The following is a 24,170-nucleotide window of genomic DNA, read 5'->3' on the forward strand; positions in this document are numbered from 1 at the left end:
CAGAGCACATACATAAATTCATAAATGTACAGTCAACAGATCTTCAACCAGGATGCCAAAAACACATAATAGAGATAGACAGCATCTTCAGCAAATGGTGTTGGAAAATGGGATATCAACATGCAAAAGAACGAAACCGGACTCTTATACCACACACAAAAATCAACTCAAAACAAACTTAGAGACTTAAATGTAAGACAGGAAACTATAATACTCTTAGAACCCATAGGGAAAATATCCATGACATTGGTCCTGGCAAGGATATGGAGGATATGACACCAAAAGCACAGCCAACAAAAGCAAAAAGAAAACAAGTGGGACTATAATATTTGCAAACCACATAACTGATATAGGATTAATTTTCTTAATATATAAGGAATGCCAATAATTCAATAGCAAAAAAAAAACCAAACCCTAATAACACGATTAAAAAATAGGCTGGGACTTCATCAAGATCAAAAGCTGCTGCACAGCGAAGGAAACAGTCAATAAAACAAAGAGGCATCCCACGGAATGGGAGAAGATATTCACAAATGACACTACAGACAAAGGGCTGATATCCAAGATCTATAAAGAACTCTTCAAACTTAACACACATAAAACAGATAAAATCACATCAAAAAATGGGCAGAAGACATGAACAGACAGTTCCCCAATGAAGACATACAAATGACTAACAGACACATGAAAAAGTGTTCATCATCATTAGCCATCAGAGAGATTCAAATCAAAACCACATTGAGATACCACCTTACAGCAGTTAGAATAGCCAAAATTAACAAGACAGAACACAAGTGATGGAGAGGATGTGGAGAAAGGGGAAGCCTCTTACACTGTTGGTGGGAATGCAAGTTGGTGCAGCCACTTTGGGAAACAGTGTGGAGATTCCTCAAGAAATTAAAAATAGAGCTTCCCTATGACCCTGCAATTGCACTACTGGGTATTTACCTCAAAGATACAGATGTAGTGAAAAGAAGGGCCATCTGTACCCCAATGTTCATAGCAGCAATGTCCACAATAGCCAAACTGTGGAAAAAACCAAGATGCCCTTCAACAGACAAATGGATAAAGAAGATGTGGTCCATTTATACAATGGACTATTATGCCTCCATCAGAAAGGATGAATACCGAACTTTTGTTATCGACATGGGCGGGACTGGAAGAGATTATGCTGAGTGAAATAATTTAAGCAGAGAGAGTCAATTATCATATGGTTTCACTTACTTGTGGAGCATAAGGAATAACACAGAGGAAATTGGGAGATGGAGAGAAGTGAGATGGGGGAAATCAGAGGGGGAGACAAACCACGAAAGACTGTGGACTCTGAGAAACAAACTGAGGGTTTTGGAGGGGTGGGGTGGGGGGTTGGGTGAGCCTGGTGCTGGGTATTATGGAGGGCATATATTGCATGGACCACTGGGTGCGGTGCATAAACAATGAATTTTGGAGCACTGAAAAAAAATAAAATAAAAAAAATAGGCTGGGGCATCCAGGTGGCTCAGTCAGTTAAGCGTCATGATCTCTGCTTAAGATTCTCTCTCTCCCTCTCTCCCTGCTTGCACTCACTCTCTCACTCTCTAGAGTGCGCTAAAAAAAAAAAAAAAGGCTAAAGACTTGAATAGAATAAACATTTTTCCCAATTAGACATACAAATAGCCAAGAGGTATATGAAAGATGTACAATATCACCGGTCATCAAGATAATGCAAATCACAACCATAATGAGGTATTATCTCACACCTGTTAGGATGGCTATTACCAAAACAAAACAAAAACAAAACAAACAAAAAACAAAACACAAGGACAATATGTGTTGAGGAGGGTGTAGAGAAACTGGGACTATTGTATGCTGTCAGCTGGAATGCAAAATTGTATGGCTGCTATGGAAAGCGGTATGGTAGTCCCTCAGAAACATAAAAAGAGAACTACCGTATAACCCAGGAATCAAAAAGAATTGAAATTAGGTTCTCAGAAGGGATGGTGCACTCCTGTGTTCATGGTAGTACTATTCACATAGCCAAGATATGAAAAGGACTTAAACATCCACTGATGGAAGAATAGATTTTTTTAAAAATAGGATATGTAAATACATAAATATATATATATATATATATATGTGTGTGTGTGTGTGTATGTGTGTGTGTATTATATATATATAATATATTACATATATATTATATATATATAATACACACACAGTGGAAAATATTTAGCCTTTAACAATGAAGGAAATCACATAATATGTGACAACATGGATGGACCTTGATGGTGTTACACTAAGTTAAATAAGGTTGACACTGAAGATCAAATACTGTAGGACACCAATTACATGAGGTATCAAAGAAGAAAATAATAGAACGGTGGTTGCCAGGGGCTGAGGGCAGTGGAAAATGGGGAGTTTCTAATCAACATACATAAAATTTCATTTATGCAAAACAAAAAAACTTCTAGAAATGTGCTGTGCAACATTGTTTCCATAGATAGCAATCGCATATTGTACACCTAAGAATCTGTTAAAATCTGTTAGGATTCATGTTAAATGTTCTTCCCACCAAGAAGAAAAAAAGAACAAAGGGAGAGTTTCAGAAATGTAGAAAATGAGAGTAAATATGAAAGATTACATTTAAGTCCCTTAAATGTACATTACCATTTAAAACAAAAATTACACCAGTGTCTCAAGGAGTTGTACATACCTCGTAAGTGTTATTCATATGACAATAAAGGAGAGAGAATGAAAAGCCCTACATGGTATCATTGAGGTTTCTACATTTTATAATATTACTCCAGGTAAGTAGGATGTCAAAGTTTAGGGATGTATTTTGTAATTCAGAGAGCAAGAAGTTAAAAATAAACACACACACACACACACACACACACACAGGACAGAGGACAACAGTTGAGGGACAAACAAAAAATTATAGACTTAAATCCAACCATAACTATTATTATATTAAATGTTAACAATTTAAATGTTCCAAGAAGGAAAAGACTGTATCAGAGTGGATAAAAAAAACAAGACCAAAATATGTACTATCTATAAGACATTCTAACATAAGTAATTCCAACATAAAGACACAGGTAAGTTGGAAGTACACAAAATAAGAAAACCCATGTAAACAGGAAGTATCAGAATGGCAGAATGGCCATCTAAGTATCACTTAAAATAAACTTCAAGACTAAGTATTCGCAGAGGGAAGAATTTCATACTGATTAATACAGAAAGATACATCTAAATGTGTACAGGTCTAATTAGAAAGTGTCCAAATACAGGATGCAAAAATTGACAGAATTAAAGGGAAAAATTTTATATTCCACAATTCTCTTAAAATATCCTAAAACCCCTAGCTAAAACTAGCCACTGCCTACCGCCACATCTCTCCTCCCACCCATTCCTTCCAGATCTATTTACGCACACATACTTTCTTCTTGCCAGTGGGCTAACTCCTCTTTTCTGCTTCCAAATCTTTGCATACACTGTTCTCTCTGCTTAGAACAATTTCATTTCTTTCTTGGGGGACTCCCACTTTCACTCCAAATGTCCCTTCCTCAGAGATGCTTTCCCTGTTGATGACATGTTTTCAGAGCCCATCTGTGGTTGCACTTCTTTATCTTTCCTTCTCTCTCTCTCTCTCTCTTTTTTTTTTTTAATTTGAGGGACATCTGGGGCACCCAGGTGGCTCAGTCATTAAGGTCTGCCTTTGGCTCAGGTCATGATCCCAGAGTCCTGGGATCAAGTCCCATATCGGGCTCCCTGCTTGGGCAGAAGCCTGCTTTCCCTCTCCCACTCACCCTGCTTGTGTTCCTGCTTTCACTGTCTTTCTCTCTGTCAAATAAATAATAAAATCTTAAATAGATAGGTAGATGATTGATTGATAGATTTGAGGGACCTCTGAGCTGCTCTGAAAAAAGAGAGCTAGAGACAGAAACAAGTACAGAATGAGAACAGCTCCCCCATTGGAACAGGAGAAGACACAAAGGTATTCCTAGAATTTTTTTAATTTTTTTTTTATTTTTTAAAGATTTTATTTATTCATTTGACAGAGAGAGATCACAAGTAGAGTGCCAGGCAGAGAGAGAGGGGGAAGCAGGCTCCCTGCTGAGCAGAGAGCCCAATGTGGGACTCGATCCCAGGACCATGAGATCACGACCTGAGCGGAAGGCAGAGGCTTTAACCCACTAAGCCACACAGGCACTCCTAGAATTTTTTTAGATAGAGAAGGTGGTAGTGACAAAGGAAGAAAAGTTGGTTCATATTAATCAGATGACTTGATCTCCATGTTTCGGTGAGTTAGGAAGCTGGGAGTGAGCAAGGGAAGGACGCTGGAGTGATAAGTAGCCTGAATATTTTACTGTGCTGAGCTTCTGTTACAAAGAGTCTGTCCGTCCGTCCATCCATCCATCCGTTCATTCCACAGCATGCAATACCATCAAGAAGATATAAAACTTCTATTAAAGCTAGATGGGTTGCTGGGCTGCCCCTTTCTGTAGATGAAAATAGGTAGAATCCCAGTCCCCTAGGGAACAGTACACTCACTGGTTTCATGTAGTTAGAACTACAACTTCTGGTAAGCCCTTGTGTGATTTGGAGTAGGAGAGGAGGGACAGAGTATTAAAAGCATGTTTGTATCATGTCATGGTGAATGAGACTGGCACATTTGAATCTAGCTATGATACTGTTGAAAAGTTTGGGAGGAATCTGTAGGAAGTAGGAAGGACTCCCACCAAGGTCTACTAGAGACTGGCATTCATACAGCACGCTGCCTTATTTTTATCAGTCACATGTAAACATACAGGCGATCAGCAACTAAAAACCATACAAAAAATTATCTGCACTGTGCACTAAAAAATAAACTCTAACTGGTTCTATGGTCTTGGGTTCGTCTTGGGTTCACTGAAGTACGTATTGTTTAATATCAACTGAGAAGAGAAAGCCCAAGCTTCTTGTCAGCCCACTGGACAGACACTCAAAAGACTCAAAATAACCTAAGAAAAGGCAAGATTTCTCCAGCAACAAGGGGCTCTTGAGGTAGTAATCTCCAAAATTACATCAACGCAAAGGAAACAAACATGCTCAGTTTGCCCTATGACCAAACATTACTATTTTAATTCAAACCATTATTTGAAAAATCACACATAATCTAATGAAATATTTCTGGACTAGTAATGTTTAACTATTTACACAATAATTCTGAATCTTTGAAGAAATATTTCTGAAATCACCACATTTACATTGATCTTTTCAAAAAATACAACATCAAATATGGTGATATAAAAAATTTTCACCTCCCTCAATTATAAAATCATACCAAGAACAAAAACAGCTCACTCTTTAATTAGTAATTATTATGAATATTATATACAAACCAGTATGCTAAACATGGAATATAAAAATCCTACTAATAAGGAGTTTATTGTTCAGTTGAAAGATAAGACGTACGCATACATAATGCTATATAAAGCACAGAAGAGGCAAGTGTCCAAGGAAAGGACAACAGGAAGCATGACAAGGTTTCAAAGATGTCCTAAATATAAAGGACATTATTGCAACAACTGGCAACACTTGACTGGGATCTGAGGATTAGATGATATTAATATTATCAAGGCCAATTCCCAAATGTTGATGGTTGCATTGTGGTTAAAGGTATGCTTATTTGTAGGTAATATGCACCAAAGTATTCAGGGATAATGGGCCCTAATGTTGGTAATGTATTTGCAAAGGATGAAAAAAAAAAAAAAAAAGTTCTTTGTACCACACCTGCAACTTGCAACTTCATGGCATCTTTGAGATTGTCTCAAAAGCCAAAACAAATTTTAAGATGATGATTGTGAGTAAAGTAGTATCATTCTGAGTTTTACAACTAAAAAGTAATCTCCATTAATTTTTGTTTGCTTGTAAACACACAGGTATTTATTCTGCTTTACTTGGCAGAACCCTGAAACCCTTGAGGAAGAGGTTCAGTTTTACTGTAATTTACGTGGCGCACAACTTTTGTTGCCCTTTTGTAACCTGCTAAATGGAAAGAATATGGCTGACGCTTGGAAAACGGTAATGAGGGTTTAAAATGTCCATATTTTGAGAACTGTGGGTCATTAAGAAAACCACAAATTTAACCAGTTCCAGCTAATTCTCATTCAACTTTCACAAGAATGATGGTAAGAAATTAGACACAGGGGTGCCTGGGTGGCTCAGTGGGTTAAGCCTCTGCCTTCGGCTCAGGTCATGATCTCAGGGTCTTGGGATCGAGCCCCACATTGGGCTCTCTGCTCAGAAGGGAGCCTGCTTCCCTCTCTCTCTCTCTCTGCCTGCCTCTCTGCCTACTTGTGATCTCTCTCTCTGTCAAATAAAAAAATAAAATCTTAAAAAAAAAAAGAAATTAGACACAAATTCTGAGTAGCTATCTAGTTTATTCAGAGCTAGAAATTTGTATTTCATGAAATTAATTTGTTCTAAAAGGATAAAAACTGCCAAATAAAATACTCTAAATCACCACAAATTAAACTTCCCTCATAAATACACTTGTCCCCCATTTCTGTATTTTTTTCTGTATGTATTTCTACACATGGATATACCAGGTTAAGATATTCATGTCTTCATACAATATACAAAACACATGTATACACACACATATAAATTGTGTATATACATAAGCACTTGTATATATGTACATGTAAGAAAAACAGTTACCCATATACCAACACCAGACATCATTATGATATGTTGAAGAAATTACTTTCCCTGGTATTTCCTCATTTCTTCCATAGGGCTCTCCTGGTTGGGGGAGGGTTGGTATCAAAGATTCAAGAGAAATGAAAACTCTCTGTACCTCTAAATGGATATATTTTAAACACCCACTTCACTGGGACACTAATATACTAATATATTAAATACATATTTATTTTTTCCAGTTTTCCATCATGTACTGACAACTACATAATCAACCATCAAACCTCCCTCTCAGTCTCCATTAATGAGTCCGTCTAACTGAACCCCTGTGTTCACCAGGCTGACCAGGCACCAACTCTACACGTGACCAACTGATTCTATGTGAGGCACCACAAGAAAGATCTTCTCCTACAAAGGTCTAAACTTCATAGGGGAGACCCCATATACATGTATTTTAAAAGTACCAAGTTCAAGAGTGACAAGTATACAAGAATACATTGTTCCCAAGGGAGTAGTCAGGGAAGGAAGTCTGTATCCTATTGATTATGTGTTTTCCAGAGCCAGAAAGTTCCTTGACTTGGGGCTGAAAAGTCAAGGACCAAGGCCATGCCCCTTAAACAAACAGAGGCTTAAATACCAGGTACAGCACAGGCAAGAGTAGAAACAAAATGGAAAAAAAAAAGAGCGAGCGCAAGAGTTCAAAGACACCAGCTACAAAACAGGGCCACAGTGAGACTTTCTCCTAAATATAATCAGAAGCACTATAAAGGCCCTGATAAGGTAATCACGTTCTTACCATGTGAATTAGTGCTATTCAGTTTAGAGAAATGGAGCCAGAGTGAATTAAACCCCAGCCATACCACATTCGCTGTATGATTTTTGAAGGAGTCCCCTGACCTTACTATGCCTCAACGTCCTCATATGTAAAATGGAGATAATAATTGAACCTATCTAGAGTTTTCAGGGGAGATTATCTGAGTTAATCAGAGTTAAACTAATAATACTGATCACACTGTGAGTTAAATAGTGCTCAGCTCAAATTAACCTCTACCTAAGTATTGACTATTATATGTCAAAAGAGGGATTGTGAATGACCTCACACACAGCGTGCTCTGAACCACCATCTTTGAAATTATGAGACCACACATTTGTTCAGTAGGTTTTCTAGAAAGTATTTTACCTAACTTATACTTAAGTAAATTCAGTGTACCTAGATCAATTCTTCTTAAAGGACATTAAGGCAATGAGTCTAGATGTACATACTGGCAAGTATTGCATATGTATTATATACTCACACATAAATTTCCTTCTATTACTCACATTCTCATAGAGAGCTTGAAGGGTCTCCAGATCAACCACAGAATTGTCCAAGTTCACAACAGCTGTGGAAAAAAAAATACAAAAGAAAATATATAAATCGCCGCTTAAGCCAGCTGTAAAAAGGTGTCTGACCATCTTGAACAACAGTGATCATCTCCAGAATAGTGTTCTACCTTCAACACACTCACTGAACTCTACTACCAAGACTGTGTCCGAGGAATTTCAGTAGGGGTAAAGTGTAAAGCTTTCATTTGTCCCTCAAATACAAAATCCCATGAATATGACCCAGTCAAAGGTCAAAGATAAACTCTGAGTCTATCTTTGAAGGTCCAACTGCATGAATTTGAAAAATTTGCTGAACACTAGAAAAAGGGGCTAATCACTCCTGTTACTGCTACATCTCATTTTTTGAGATAAATACTTATATCTGCCCATTCTTAGACTTAGGACAAAGGTTACATTTAATCACTAAACGAAGGACTTAATATAAAAATGAAAGATGCATTTTCTGTTACAATTCTTTACATGGTTATGATCAAAGGACAATGCATTGACAATGGTATTGAGAGTAACACAGAGGCACCCTTAAAAATCCACTTTTTGGGGCGCCTGGGTGGCTCAGTGGGTTAAGCCTCTGTCTTCAGCTCAGGTCATGATCCCAGAGTCCTGGGATGGAGCCCCGCATCGGGGTCTCTGCTCAGCAGTGGGCCTGGTTCCTCCTCTCCTCTGCCTGCCTCTCTGCCTACTTGTGATCTCTCTCTCTCCGATAAGTAAATAAAAAATCTTAAAACAACAACAACAACAACAAAAATCCACTTTTTAAGTAGGCTTCACGCTCCGCGTGGAACTCAACATGAAGCTCAAACTCACGACTGTGAAATAAGCCAAGATCAAGTTGGACGCTCGACTGACTGAGCCGCTCAAGAGCCCCAAATCCATTCCTCCCGTACAAACTGCCCATGCTTATGTACGGAAAAAATGGGATGAATATTCAAAAACTGGGCATATGTTCTTAAATGCATTTTTAGCCTGAGAAGCATGTTGGATTTTGAAGTATGTTTTGTAATTCAGTTTGGGCACAAATTAATCAAAAACATTCTGCATTATCTACATCCATATTAGCCGGAAATGATGTGAATTTACCCTGCTCAGATTTGTGCCAACTAGCCAATGAAAGTCCTATAGGATCAAAGATTTCTGGGAGAAAAATCACGAAGTAGATAATCATAAATTGGTTAGGTTTATTTTGATAATTGAGGCATTTCACACTGTCTTTTCTCTCAAGGCCTAAAGTACATGAGACATAGTCTAGTTGACTCTGGCAAAATACCAAGAAGGAATTAAAAAGGACAATGGGAAATTGAAGCATATGACGGATGAGACATCTAAACAACATAATGTAGCATTTCTGTTTGGAGCTGGGAACAGAGCCCAGATTCACCAACAAATATCACAGTAAGTAGAATATGATACTTCCACCCTAATAATATTCTACTCTCCCCATTTCCAACAAGTTACGTCTCAAATATCAATCTAAGAATTTGATGAAGATTTTCATTCAAATGTTTTCACTCCTTGACCACATAAGGCAAACATATCACAATCTGTTTAATGACTCCAAGCAGAAAAACCAACCCAACTAACTTCTGACTATATTTCAGAAATTAATTAAAAGGGATTAATTAATGGATTTTCACTGGAGGTAAAATGCCTATAATGTAACAAAATGCATAAAACCCAAATAAAGATAGCAAATTCATGTGTGGAATTACCCCTTTGGACTTGTACATTGTCTAGGCCTTAAAGAAAATCTTGCAGTGAGCCCAAAGATCTCTGACTTTGGAATTCATTAGATAATAATCCAGTATTTCTACATTCCTCCGGCGATACAGCAAAAGATTGATGGGAAAACAAAGAAAGAAATGCAAGTCGTCAACTTAGTGTAAGATTTCATTCTCTGAACAAGGTAAAGACAAAAAAAAAATCATTCATCCTCAAGTCAAAACTCTTTATGAAAGATAAAACTGTCCTCTGACATTATCCGCCGTTTTTAAAACACGTTATTCCTACAAGTGTTCCCCACCTGCAACTTCGTGTGAATACTGCGGTTTCTCATCTGTTTATCTCACACAATGTCAGAAACTAAGGAACATCTTAATAAATGCCACGTGGTCCTGATCGTAAGTATACGGTCCTAAGCAAGACCTCAAAAGTTCCTAATCCATGAAACCTCACTTTTTAGTCAACCACACGGAAATCTCCTTGGAAAGAAATACTGTTACTATCTTTCCACACAATTTTCTCTCACTTGGCTTTACACTTGAGAGACACTAACACGATTTGGTGGGAATCGCAGTTTCAAGAGAACAATATAGTCACGCTTGAGTAGCTGAAAATTAGAGAAGACTAGATACTGGCAGGTGAATGGATGGAATGAGAGACGTTCTAGTTGGGAAATAAGGGCCAAAGAAGTCATCTGGGAACGCTGAAAGTTACTGAGGTGCTGTATGGGCTCAATTTGAAAAGCACGTTTTAGCACTTCAGAGATTGAGACTTAGACTAAAATTCCTATCTTACTAAATATGTAGTGGTATCTTCTAGTGCTCCCTCCCTTAAAATCTACATATTTCAACTGATAAAATTCTAAAATCAAGGAAATAAAACGATGCATTCACTCAGATACGCAATAATATGTCAAGTGCCTTATCATTCAGGGACTCTACGAGCTTACCACCTGGTTAACCATTACTCAAAAAACACTGACTTGAAAGGGGAATTAGATGTGGATGTTCTTAATGACTCAGCCTTGAAAACCTGCGGACAACTGAATGTACAGAGACCGCTCCAATCCGACGTCTAGGTACGGCCATGCTAAGGAATTCACAGAAATAGAAATAGAAATACATTTCTCTAAGGTGGCAAAAGATTCAAGGGAAAAGCACCTCACAAATTCCTTGAGTACATGTGCCAAGTTTCAACCTTCTTTGAAAGGAAAATGTTTTGCTTTGTTTTGTTTTTACGATTTTATTTATTTATTTGGCAGAGAGAGACACAGTGGGAGAGGGAACACAAGCAGGGGGAGTGGGAGAGGGAGAAGCAGGCTTCCCATTGAGCGAGGAGCCTGATAGGGGGCTCGATCCCAGGACCCTGGGATCATGACCTAAGCCAAAGGCAAACGCTTAGCGACTGAGCCACCCAGGTGGCCAAAAGGAAAATACCTTTTTTAGAGATTATTTCAAGGTGATAATTTCTCTTTTCCCCCAAAAGGCAATACTAATTTTTATTTTTATTTTTTTATTAATATTTTTTTAATATTTTTGTAAACATATAATGTATTATTAGCCCCAGGGGTACAGGTCTGTGAATCACCAGGTTTACACACTTCACAGCACTCACCATAGCACATACCCTCCCCAATGTCCATAACCCCACCACCCTCTCCCGACCACCCCCCAGCAACCCTCAGTTTGTTTTGTGAGATTAAGAGTCTCTTATGGTTTGTCTCCCTCCTGATCCTATCTTGTTTCATTATTCTTTTCCTACCCCCCAACCCCCACGTTGCATCTCCACTTCCTCATATCAGGGAGATGATCATATGATAGCTGTCTTTCTCCGATTGACTTATTTCACTAAGCATGATACCCTCTAGTTTCATCCACGTCGTCGCAAATGGCAAGATTTCATTTCTTTTGATGGCTGCATAGTATTCCATTGTGTATAGATACCACATCTTCTTTATCCATTCATCTGTTGATGGACATCTAGGTTCTTTCCATAGTTTGGCTATGGTGGGCATAAGGCAATATTATTTTTATGGGATGGTTTACTGATGGAGGAGGAACACAGAACATGGAATCGAACTTAACCGAGTTTCCATTTTTCTTCGCAGCTGCATCACTTCAAGTAAGTTACTTGACAACTTCTAGTTTCTTTAGGGGGATGAGGTGAGGGGAAAAGGAAATCAAAGAAAATACTGGCAAGATTTTGGGTTTCGTGGGGACCAAAGGCAGGAGCAAGTAAAAGGATCTACCATGTGGTTGGTTAATGATATTTCCCTCTTGAAGTTTTCACAACAGTTCAACCCTTCTGGATCTAAGATGCTTTATTATCTAACTCAAGGTTAAATTTTCTTTTTTTTTTTTTGGTCCAATTTGTGTTTTGTGCCCTCATAAACCAAACAGAAAAATTCCACCTGTATCTACTAAGGGCTGTGCTCTCACCTAGATGATGAACTATCACAATTAAATGGCATCCTGGCTTACCACTACAGGGTATCGTTCATCATACGCTGTCTCCTTCACTTGGCGTTTAAACCGTTAGGTGTAAGACGCAGATTTCAGAACACAAATAAATCCCAAATTTGGAAGGATACTCAGTGATAAATCTTTCAGATTACTTTTTTTCTCTAACATTCAACTAGGTGCTAATGGGATTATACTTCAGATAAGAGACCAACTACTTCACACTCATTTCTTCCTCTCTGCTGTAAGAATTTTGGGAGCAGCCATCATTGTCTGGGACTCATCACACTTCCTACCCAGACACTCCCTTGCAGGTCTACCAAGCAGTTTTCATGGTTTCCCCATAAGATATATATGAATTTGTTACTTTGAATTTAGCCAAGAAGCACCTGTTCTGTTTTTATGTAGAAGAGTGTAAGGACTAAGAAGATGTTGAGTGGAAATTCTCTTTTGCATGTTAAGAGATCATTAATTTATAAAGTACACAGACTTTTCAGGATTAGAACATATGGAGGTTTTTACCACTCTCTTTAAACAACCTATAAAGGACCGTGTGTTAATAATCACTCCAGACCAAAATGGATAGCATTTTTATTTTTAAGCTTAAACTTTTATAAAATGCCAAGGATGTGATAATTAAGTAGAAGAACATGGTACCCTTTCTGGTTTTTCTACCAACAGGCTGTGTACGGTTGATCTAAGCTTCTCTGAGACTTTTATCAAGTGGGATGATGACTTTTGTCTGTAGCATATGTTCATCATGTGGAGAAAATAAGCAACTTTAGAGTAAGAAGGATAATTCAAGAAGCCTTGGAATAATTCATGTAATTAATTTCAAAACATGTATTATCTGTGAACATACTGGTTAGAAACTGGAGACAGGGCTGGCAATGTGTTAGATTAAAATTAGGTTCAAGATTAAACATTTGCTTTCAATAATCAGAAGTTAAAACCATAAATAGTTCTTTAATTCATGAACTCCTCTGGCACACACTTGCTGATTCCCAACGCATTTCTCGTTAAACCACGATGTTACAGAATGAAGAGCAAAAGAGCCTATTTTAGAACGCAAATAATCAGTGTAACCTAAGATACGAAAAATGTATCCAAATGAGCTCTGCTAACAGAAAACAAATGTATTTCCTTTTGATTTTAAGATATTGCTTTACATAAAGAGAGTTCTAGATCCGAGATGTGAAATGATCGTATGCTCCACACATGACATTGTACACACAAGTACACAAACAGGTGAGAGTTACAGGCCTGTATCACATTCCCTGGACACTCCTTCTTTGCTACTAACACTGCCTTCTTCGACACCAGCAATGTGGGACACGGTGCTGATTCTAACTCACCATGATGCTAAATCACGCACAGACTAGAGTGTAACGCGTCTGTCTGAATGCCTGCATAACAAGAATCCAGTCTCTGCACTTCTGATCAAAAAAAGGGCATAAAAGGGAAAGGACCATATTTTAAGAGGTTGTGTTAAAGGAAACTCATGCAAAACAAAAGTTCACAAAATACCGTTAGCCAAATTCAGAAATGTTTCATATATTTTGAGTAGCCAGATGACGTAGTTCGCGTTACTGGTGTCATTCAGTATGATATAATTACTCTTACCGAATGCACTATTTTAAGCCACAGAACACTGTTAGTGCTTCACTTACTCCACTCTTGTTTTGTTTTGTTTTCTTTAATCTGGGTCTCCCCAGGGGGAACAGCCCTGAGGCGGCTTTTGATGGCTCCTTCCCTCCATCACCCCTGAACACTTACTTCAGTCCCGGTGGTTTCTTGCCTTAATCCCTCCTTCTCACATGACCTGCTAAAGTGAGGGTAGAGACCCCCCAAAAGTAGAAAACCTCATGGTGTTTATTACCAAGAATATTAGTTATCCATTTCTGCATGGCAAATTACACTAAAGCTTAGGGCTTAAAATAAATTATCATATTATCAACAAACATTACCCACAGGTCCGAAATCCAGGTGCAGCTTAGCTCGGTGCCTTTCCCCAAGGTCTCTCTTAAGACTTTAATCATGGAGTTAGCCAAGGCTGAGACCTTCTTCTATGGAGGCTCTGCCGGGGGATCCATTCCCAACCTCACGTGGTTGCTGGCAGGACTGGGTTCCTCAGACTGAAGGCTTCAGCTCCTCACTGGCTATTGGCTGTACCTGAGCCTCAGTTTCTTGTCAGAAATGTCTCTCCACAGGGAACCTCACAGTAGACAGCAGGCTTCCTTCAGAGGAGCCCCAATGGGCATGCAAGTAAGGCCACCTTCTCTTCCTGAGCTAATCTTAGCAGTGACATCCCATCATCTCCAACAATTCATCATGAGTCTCCAGGTCCAGTCCACACACCAGAGCATTCATACCAGATCCGTGGGGGCCATCTGAGAGGCTGCCCACTACACCAGGCAGCTAAGTCTGGCTCTTTGTTGCTCAGTCTTAACTTGTGGTTCTCTGTTATCCTCTACCATGTACTAATTTTATCGAAGTTTCTGTTTTTCTATCAGGTTCTAAAGGCACAGAAAAAAATGGCGTGGCATCATGATTTACCAGAAAGAAGAAACGCACTTGTCAGGAAATGTGACTCCGGGCACAGCCTATCAATCCACATCAGCAAAAGCTCCGAGGCTCCATGCGACTGCGTTCATCTGAGGTACGATCTTCAGCCATACAGAGACACTAGAGAACACTGACAGACCCTTCCCTGTACAACTACATGTCCACGCCTAATTCATTGTTGTGTCCTTCACCGTATATAGAAGAACCCAGTAGACAAGAGCTTGGGAAAAAATCTTTGTTGAATGTCGACAGGTTGAAATAGTAATTCCTGAACATTAACTGTACCTTTAACTTGACTGGACAAGCTAAATATTCCTTGAGCTCAGCCTGATCGCCCACTCATAAGCAAAGAGCTTCATTCTAGATGACCTTATAGTGCAGAAACATAAAACACAAAGATAACACCATGCAATGTCCTATCGTCATTGGACACACAGCACTGGGAAGCAGTGGGACACGTGGGGCTCTGGGTCAAGCTGGCTCCAAGACTTATTATCTGGGTAACACAGGGCATCTCCATTTGCTTGGAATCTGCGAAATGGGCCTAATAAAAGCACGTGTAGGATACTTGCAGGGGGTTATTTAAGGAAAACACCTCGAAGCAGAGCCATAGTATGTATGCATGAGGTAAACACTCAGAAAATGCTGGCTGTGTTTATCGTTATGACAACCCCTTTACATTCCTATACGAAAAATACTTTCCCAGTATCTCTCCAAATCAGTATTTTGAGAGATCTTACACCAGTTAGGTTGAAAACATTCTCAGCAAAAAGAAAAAAAAAATGACAGTTTCACTTGGACCCATAGGAACGTGGGAGACTAAACACGTCTCACCCACAGGGAAACCATCAACGCTGATTTTTGGATAAGGTATGTGGGAAGGGAGCAGAGTCAGCAGAAGCTCAAACACAGAGTAAGTGCCAGTCGGTCTGAATTTACAGTTCATGCCCTCTTCTCACTGACATAGTAAGAAAGAGTGTGAGGGCTTAGAGAAACCATCTCTACCCCATTTGGAATTCAGAAGCCACAGGAAAAGCTGAGAAGAAGTCAGCTCTGCAGCTGCTGAGAAGCAAAGCAAACAAAGACCTTTGTTCAAGTAGAAACTCATCTCAAGCAGCAGCGATCAGAAGCATCTCTCATTTAAAACCGTTCTTAAATAAAATCTTTTTAAAAAGCTGTGGGGGGGGGGCGCCTGGGTGGCTCAGTGGGTTAAAGCCTCTGCCTTCAGCTCAGGTCATGATCCCGGGGTCCTGGAATCAAGCCCCACATCAGGCTCTCTGCTCCTGGGGGAGCCTGTTTCCCCCTCTCTCTCTGCCTGCCTCTCTGCCTACTTGTGATCTCTGTCAAATAAATAAATAAAATCTTTAAAAAAAAAATAAAATAGTTCTAATCTTGTCATCATCTCCTAGCCATGGGGAACCAAAATTTTCTAAGAGATCTCTTTAAGGAATTGTAAGTGACTTGTCATTATACTATAAAATCGGGGAAAAGGATGCATGTGAGGAAAATTTCTGTCTCACTGTACATTTCCGTGAAATTAAAGATTTCACCTTTTCGTGGGGTTGGGAGGATGTAGTTGCTATTCACTGGATCTGACAATATGTATTATCTCTTGTAAATGCACTGTAAACCACTTTGGGGATCTGGAGAGTTGGGCTCCTGTATCCCAGTTTGGTGAAGGGGAAAGATGTTAACTTATAACTATATGGTAATGTAAGCACCTGGCAGAACTTGTGCAAAGGGCAGACAAATAACACAATCGTCAAGTGGAAAAGATCCTAAAAGCAAGAGTTTGAAAGCCAACGAATAATAGTATAAATCCTAATCGCATTTTCAAATGGCTTCATTTTCTTTGAACTGTGATGTAGATGTCTGATGGAAGCATCTCTGCCTCAGGTGGCAGAGGAAAAACATGAATCCAGTTCTGCTCTCACCTGAAGCTCCACTCCAACCACAGTAAAGAGATTTTTTTAAACATGAATTCATAAGGACGATGAGAAGAGGCGGTGAGGGCACACTATGGGTGCTGGCTGTACCTAATTTAGCAGACCTGCGAAAGAAGAAACCGCCAGCTGCCCAGGGGAATGCTGAAAACCAGCTGAGAAGGCCAAGGAACCCGCAGCACTGGACAGCTGTCCAGCCGAGGGTAAACAGGGGAGCCCCAGAAAACAGGGGTTTGGGGTGAATGGTATCCGTTCATCAGTTATCACTCCATTCTGAAAACGCCCTCCCCAAGTGGGTCAAGTTTATTTTCTTGAGAAACTAAAACAAAGTGTCTGGGCAGAGGGACAAGCACAATTGTCAGCCAGAGCACTACACCGAAAACATGGGACAACGTGCAGTTCTGCGATGTTGAAGATGAAACTCCCCTTCCCCACCCCCCCACCCCCACCTCCAGACAGCTCTCATCCTCAGTCTGCCGCCCAGAAAACTGCCAGACAGACCGTTACTCTCCCAGGCCAGAAACCGGAAGTTTCTGGGGAATCTCACCACCCCAAGAGGAAAGAACAAAAAGACCCTGGTGGTTCCCCAACAAATAATGTGCCCAGATAATAACAACACACTGTACTCAAAGTCGAAAGGCTGTATTAGATAGAAGGCTCACAGCTGCTAACCAGCTTTCACCTCTCCCACTTTTAAGCCAGAACAAAGATCAAATCTTCTATAGAATGCCTGAACACAGATGCTAGAGATCAGAACACAGGGGAGGAACACACACACACAGGCACACACCCCTCCATGTCTTCCTACGGTATGCCAACACCCACTGTCCCCACAGTCTTCTCTGTTCTTACCTTCTTAACCCCACCCCGCTACGCTTTCACTCTGATTACTGAGTCACCAGGAAGTTCAATCCTGTGAAATCCAAAGGCACATTTCTCCATCCTGGACATAGTGAATAATTCCTTCCTTCAGATAGGCAAGCTTAACTTGGCTCCCAGGATCCCACATCTTCCTCTTCCTCCTGCTGGTAACGCTCCCCACTCTTCATTCTCCTTAGCTGGTTCCTTCTCTCCCCAACCTCTTATTATTGAAGGATCCGAGGGCTTGATCCTTCTACCTCTTCTCACCTCTATCTACTCTCCAACCTTGGCGATCTCCTCCAGTCTCTCACTGGATTTGAAACATTTTCCTTTCTAGCCTCCAACCTTCTTCCTGAACCCCCGGTTTATAGAGCCAACAGCCTTCTCAGCTCGCTCACCTGGAACTCTGAAGGTAGACCCACTCTGCCGTCACTCTCCCCTGTCCCAAAGGACGGGGACTCCATCTGGCAGACGGGCCATCTTTAACTCCTTTCTTTTGCTCGCATTCCACAGCCAACACATCACGAATCCTCCTGGTTCTACCTTCCAAGCACAGGCAGAATATGACTTCATCTCATCACTGACATTGTTACCACCCTGTTCCCACACACTCCCAATTATTGCCTGGATTACTGCAACACCCTCCAAACCGGAAACAGAAAATGATTCTTCACACATAAATACACGGTCTCGTAAAGAGTAAAAGTCAATACAACGTATGGCAAATAAATACGAGAGCACTGCCCAAAAGGACGTGCAAAAGAGGAGGAAACGTTAGGAACAATAAAAACAATAAACCAATTCGGGAAGGCCAATATCCCAATAATAGAGGAGTGTTAGGGGAAAAAATTAATTTTGTCCAGTTCCTGAGAAGAGATGCCACACACTCCCTTCTGGCCACATTCTGCCAGACACATAGCACCGGGTCATACTCCGGCACGGCCAGACGCCCCGCCCCACTGATCATTCACAAAATTCATTCATGGTACCACCTCATCCCCAAAAGTGGTCTTAAAACTCTGGGGTCTCTGAAGCTAGAAGAGAGACCATGGGCTAGAAACTTTTTTCAGCTTATTTTCTCTTATAAGCTTTTGCCTAATCATGGAACTATTTCCCTATTCTGACCCAACTAAATTTGTGGCTGTCTCGAGGTTTTGCAAAAGTGACAATATGTTGAGGAATGCACACAGGGGTGAAGGAAGAAGTGCCAGAGTCATTAACACAAACAGGATAGCTGAGGAAGGGAAAGAGATTTTTAAACAGAGGATCTAGATCCTGGTGGAATTAAAGAGAAATAAGAGCGGAATCCCAAAACCTCCGACATATTAGGAAGTAAAATGAAAGACACAGGGACAGGTGAGAGGGGAGGAAAAAAAAAGCCATTCATGATGTTTCATGATGTTTGTTCATAACTTAGTCCCCCCCACCCCAAGCTTAAATGTTTGGCTCATTTTAGACCATTATAGGGAGTGAGGTCAGCCAACTAGTTAGAGGGTAGTAACAAAGACATCTGAAATATGATTAAATTCTTGACAATTAGCCACTTGATAATATGGCAAAAGTACTAAATATATTTGCACTGATTAGAAGTTGTTTTCAGCCGTGAAGAGGACATCTGAGTAAATAATGCCTTAAATAAGATCGAGATCGTCTGATCCTGATTCAGAAAGTTGAAACAAAGGTTAGGGACAAAAATGTTTTTATGGTCTTTAAAGTCCTGTTCCTCATGTGGAAAACCAGTTGCCGCAGCTCCCCATGGAGGGAAGCTGAAGAGTGTGGACGATGTGGACAAAGCACTACCTCTAACAAACAGCAATTTCAAGCTACAGCCTAAGTTAGCTCTGAGACATTCCCTAAGACCCCTGGTTCATAAGGACATCCCTGACCTCTTGTTTGAACCCCTGAACCTATATACAAATCACCTGGTACCTTTCAGGTGTTCTCTTTCGTATAGAACTAGGACCCCTTTGCCTCCAAGGAGATTTCAAGTAGCCCAATATTAGCAAGGCTATTGCCTTAGATACAACCCACACCAGAGTGTTCTACATAGAGTAGAAAATTTAAAAAGCTTATAGTGTGAAAAACAAAGTCATTACTGAATCTTCAGAGAGAAGTCGTAACAGCTGACCTTAAGAAGTTGTAACCACCAACCATACATTTGTGGTTTTGGTCCCATCAACCCACGAAGGCAGCAACACCTGAGAAAGCAAAAGCCAGATATAGGCATGGGCAGTGGTATATGCTGCCAACAATACTATAATCATAACCAACCACATAAAGGGTCATAAAGATGTAAAAGATCTTTCCAGAGGAAGAAGCGTCCCCTTCCTCCTTCATATCTACACTCTGTGATAGATGCAAATGGTCAGTTTTTATGCAAATAGGAATTTCTAGTATTGCCTTTATTTGTCCTGCCAGGAAGATATAAAAAGGAAAACAAGAGGTGGAGAAAAACAGTTTAGGTAGAAAATGCCTGGGATCATTATCCTTAAATTTTTATTTGAAATTCAATAAAGCATAGAAACTTTTGGTGAGTGCATGTCGCCGTGCAACCTGATGACAATGGAATTAAGAATCCTTTAGAAGGAAAGAGTGATGTGTTAATCCTCAACTGAAAATCCGCGCACCTGGGGACTTACTTAGAAAAAAAAAAAACTGTCAAAATGATTATTTAACCAAAAATTCCTAATGAGGCAGTCAAGCAATTCTTAAGATTGTGTTTGGTTTTGCTTGGCTTAATTTAACCAAACACATCTAACAAGTTAAAAAACTAACATTTCTCAGAGAGGAAAACACTTGGTACCAGAGTCACCTGAATTTCACACTTAATAAGGTAAAAGGAAACTACATTTGAAATGTTTACACATCCTACCACCGAACCTGCTTGAGCACGTGGGCTTGTCGAACATGTACACCCAGGCATGCCCATACTGTGGGCAAAATGTGCCAGAAGATGTGTTGCTACGCATTTTTAACATACATGGGAAACACATGAATAATATTGCAAGTAATTCTGGATTATCTAAAGACCATAATAAATTTAATGGCAAAGATAGCAAGAGCATTCTTTCAAAGATTCCAAACTAAAATAGTGGCATTTCATTCCTTATAAGACTGCTAAATTTCATTATTGCTCCTTCCATTCTAGTCGCTGATTTGTATATTAACATATTTATTAAGAGGCTTTAATTTACTCAAATAATAATTCAAAAGTTTTGGGGTTCCCCCCCCAAAGTACTTGAACCTTAAAGCTCAGTGCTCTGGTTTCACACAGACCAGCATTAAAACCATGGATCTGTGACTAGCTAGTGTGCTTCTCTTGGGAGAGATTTGGCAAGCAATCGGGGTCTCGGTTTATTCACATGTGAACTGGGTACATAATGGTGCTACTAGCTGCCTCGGATGATTATTGTCAGGATTAGAGGTAATTCCTCTCCTGTGTGCCATACAGTCCTTGCCATAAGCAACACTCAAAAATGGAAGGTTCTTATTTCTCTCTAAATGTCTCAATATCGTATACACACGTGTAGAAATAATTGCTCTTACAAAACCGTATAAATGAGGAATGCAAATATATTTTATACTGTTGTTTGGGTCTTCTGGGGCACCTGGGTGACTCAGTGGGTTAAGCCTCTCTGCCTTCGCTCATGAGTGTCATGATCTTAGGGTCCTGGGATTGAGCCCCGCATCGGGTTCTCCGCTCAGCAGGGAGTCTTCTCCCCCGCCCCTCTGCCTGCCTCTCTGCCTACTTGTGATCTCTCTCTCTCTCTGTCAAATAAATAAAAATAAAATCTTTTTAAAAAATAAAATAAGTAAATAAATACAAGAAAAGCAGTACATCCACATCCCAATTCTCTATGCAGTTGGGCTAATTCTCAGATGTGCTGGAGGTTGAATTCTAGTAGGTGAAGATGTGCCTAAAGCCGAGCGGGGCAATGGGTTTTTTTCAAACCAGCGAGCAGCGGCCCCATTCCCCTATGGTCAGGAAGTACACAGAAGTCAATACTGTGTGACACTGAGTGACGCTGTGTGACACAGTAACATCTGTTTACTACTTCTTACACATAAACAAAAGGCCAATTAAGCAGAGTAACACTGAAAGGGAACCATTGAACTCTAAGTCAAAATGCATTCACTTCAGAAGCAAGCTTTTAAATATCAAAAACTGATGAAGGAATTACAAAATGTTTGTATTCATCTGCAAAGTAAAAGGTATCTTCTTGAAAACATCATTGATTCCTTCACTGGATAAAGATTGATCGAGTTCTAACTCTAGGCCAGGTGGTCTGCTCGGCCCTGGGGACATGACAGACACACTTCCTGCCCTCAGAGAGTGTACGTACTATGAGCAATGAAAATGATGGATGCCCTAGAAGGGAAGAAAGTTGCATTTTTATAACAGTCTATTAATTTAGAAATCCTATCCATTTATACTATCTTCTCTTTTCAGGCTGTTTAGCCTGGTGGGGATGTTTTCTAAGGTACAGACAAATAAAATGCCAGAATTCTAGAGATTTTTGTACTTGGGCTAAAGAAATGCTCGCTCGCTTGCTTGCTTTCTTTCTTTTTTAAAATTTTATTTATCTATTTGACAGAGATCGCAAGAAGGCAGAGAGGCAGGCAGAGAGAGAGGGGGAAGCAGGGCCCCTGCTGAGCAGAGAGCCCGATGCGGGGCTTGATCCCATGACCCTGGGATCACGACCTGAGCCGAAAGCAGAGGCTTTAACCCACTGAGCCACCCAGGCGCCCCAAGGAAGGCTTTCTTGCTGGAAAAAAAAATAACTCTGATACTCCATCCGCCACTGGTGCCTCTCAAGCAGGCTTGCTTATACCAGGATAAGGACATAAGTTACTGATTAAGTCAGAGGCTTCGTACACCTATGGGCCTTGTTTATAAGAGCCACACAAGTTACATTGTTAGAGAACAAATGCATTTTGTTTGACTGAGTATGTCGCCTTCTTGTCTGGGCAAGGGGGAAAAAAATGGATCCCGAGACTGTAATCCTTTTGGAATAAAATCTTTAAATGCAAACATGATTGCCATTGTAGACTGTTTAACCTAGCGATATTGTATTTCATTTCTGGTTTTGAAGAGGTTTGTTGATTTGACCGTACTGGGTACAACTCAAGGCTTATCTCAATTGTTTAGATAAGATTTATTTGACTTTGGCAGGTGACAAAATCTAGGGTGTGGAATAAAAAAGGTAGGGGGAAAAAACTGGCATATTCCCAGAGAGTGTTTATTTTAAGCATAGTGTACAGATGAGGGAAGAGTTTCAAGCAACACACTGTACTTTGTCTAAAAAAGATCACTGTCTGTTGAATGTTTTCCGTAAACCCGCACTGCAAAATGTCCTTTATTGGGCATAACGTACTTCACCTTCTTGCTTAGGTAAACATTTATGCTCTTGTGAAATAGAGTTTAGTAAGTCTCCCTGGAAATAGGACCCTAACTCTGGTCATATTTTGCCACCGTTTTCTAACACAGGCTGTAAAAGGGGGACACTGTTAAGTTTTGTTTTGAGTGCATGCATATACATGGCTCCAACAGTACACAATCTATCAGAAATTTAAAATGCCTTATGCTAAAATCACTTCCACACAGATAATATTCATACTTTCTTGGGCATAATTCCTCATAAACACGTCTGCCTTCAAAAGAAACCCTGAAGAGAAAGCTTGAATTTGGAAACACAAAGATTATAAATGTGGTTTAAAAAATATATATATTTTTAAAAATATTTTACTTCAGGGGCACCTGAGTGGCTCAGTGGGTTAAGCCTCTGCCTTCGGCTCAGGTCATGGTCTCAGGGTCCTGGGATTGAGCCCCACATCGGGCTCTCTGCTCAGCAGGGAGCCTGCTTCCCCCCCCTCTTTGCCTGCCTCTCTGCCTACTTGTGATCTCACTCTCTGTCAAATAAATAAATAAATCTTAAAAAAAAAAATTTTACATCAACATGCACTTACACGGCTTCCTCAGTATATTACGTATTAGCAGTTATATACGGGCAGACATGTTGAGGTAGGGAAAGGAACCAAGAAGTTTAGTCATTGAAAATGAAAAATTTATCAAAAACTGAAGAAAATTTAGTTGTGAACTTTATAATCTATGACTGAGAATATGAGAGCTTCATACCAAGACGTGACATGTTATGGTAATTCCTTTCATTGTACCACAGACATGACTTTGACTAACAACTTCTGTCTCATGACTATTTTGCCAAAAACTTAAAAATATGAAAAATCTAAAGAATACGCACAAGACGTAAGTTCCCCTAATAATAATTCTGTGGTTTACTTAGCTCAACATGTAGTTAATACATATGAAAATGTGACGCACTAGCTTATGTGTGTGTTAAGTCATATTTTGTCATTTGTTCAGTTAATGAAGGTTTTTCTTTCTTCTCTTTTAACATATATATTTGTGGGAGAGGATTAGCATAACGTTTCATTGCCAGGAATGAGAGAGAGATCAGTTAAATACAGGGAGGAGTTCTAAATATTCTGATGTCTCTGATGGGTCTTTGAACGAGCAAAAGTTGCTTCTAAGTAAAACAGAAACTTTTCAAATGTAAGT

At 39.9% G+C, this 24,170-nt stretch overlaps 1 protein-coding gene across 2 annotated transcripts in view; it reads right to left on the reverse strand.

The window, feature by feature from the left end:
- Positions 1-24,170, reverse strand: part of FMN2 (formin 2) — a 358,907-nt gene that overhangs the window by 164,432 nt on the left and 170,305 nt on the right. For both annotated transcript variants that reach the window (XM_032862943.1, XM_032862944.1), the window contains one exon: positions 7,984-8,045. In XM_032862943.1, coding sequence (XP_032718834.1) covers positions 7,984-8,045 — 62 coding nt within the window. The remainder of the gene's footprint in view (positions 1-7,983; positions 8,046-24,170) is intronic.

The sequence above is a fragment of the Lontra canadensis genome, unplaced genomic scaffold (genome assembly GCF_010015895.1).
Source record: "Lontra canadensis isolate GAN:19392208 unplaced genomic scaffold, GSC_riverotter_1.0 scaffold24, whole genome shotgun sequence".
NCBI classification, from domain to species: Eukaryota; Metazoa; Chordata; class Mammalia; order Carnivora; family Mustelidae; genus Lontra; species Lontra canadensis.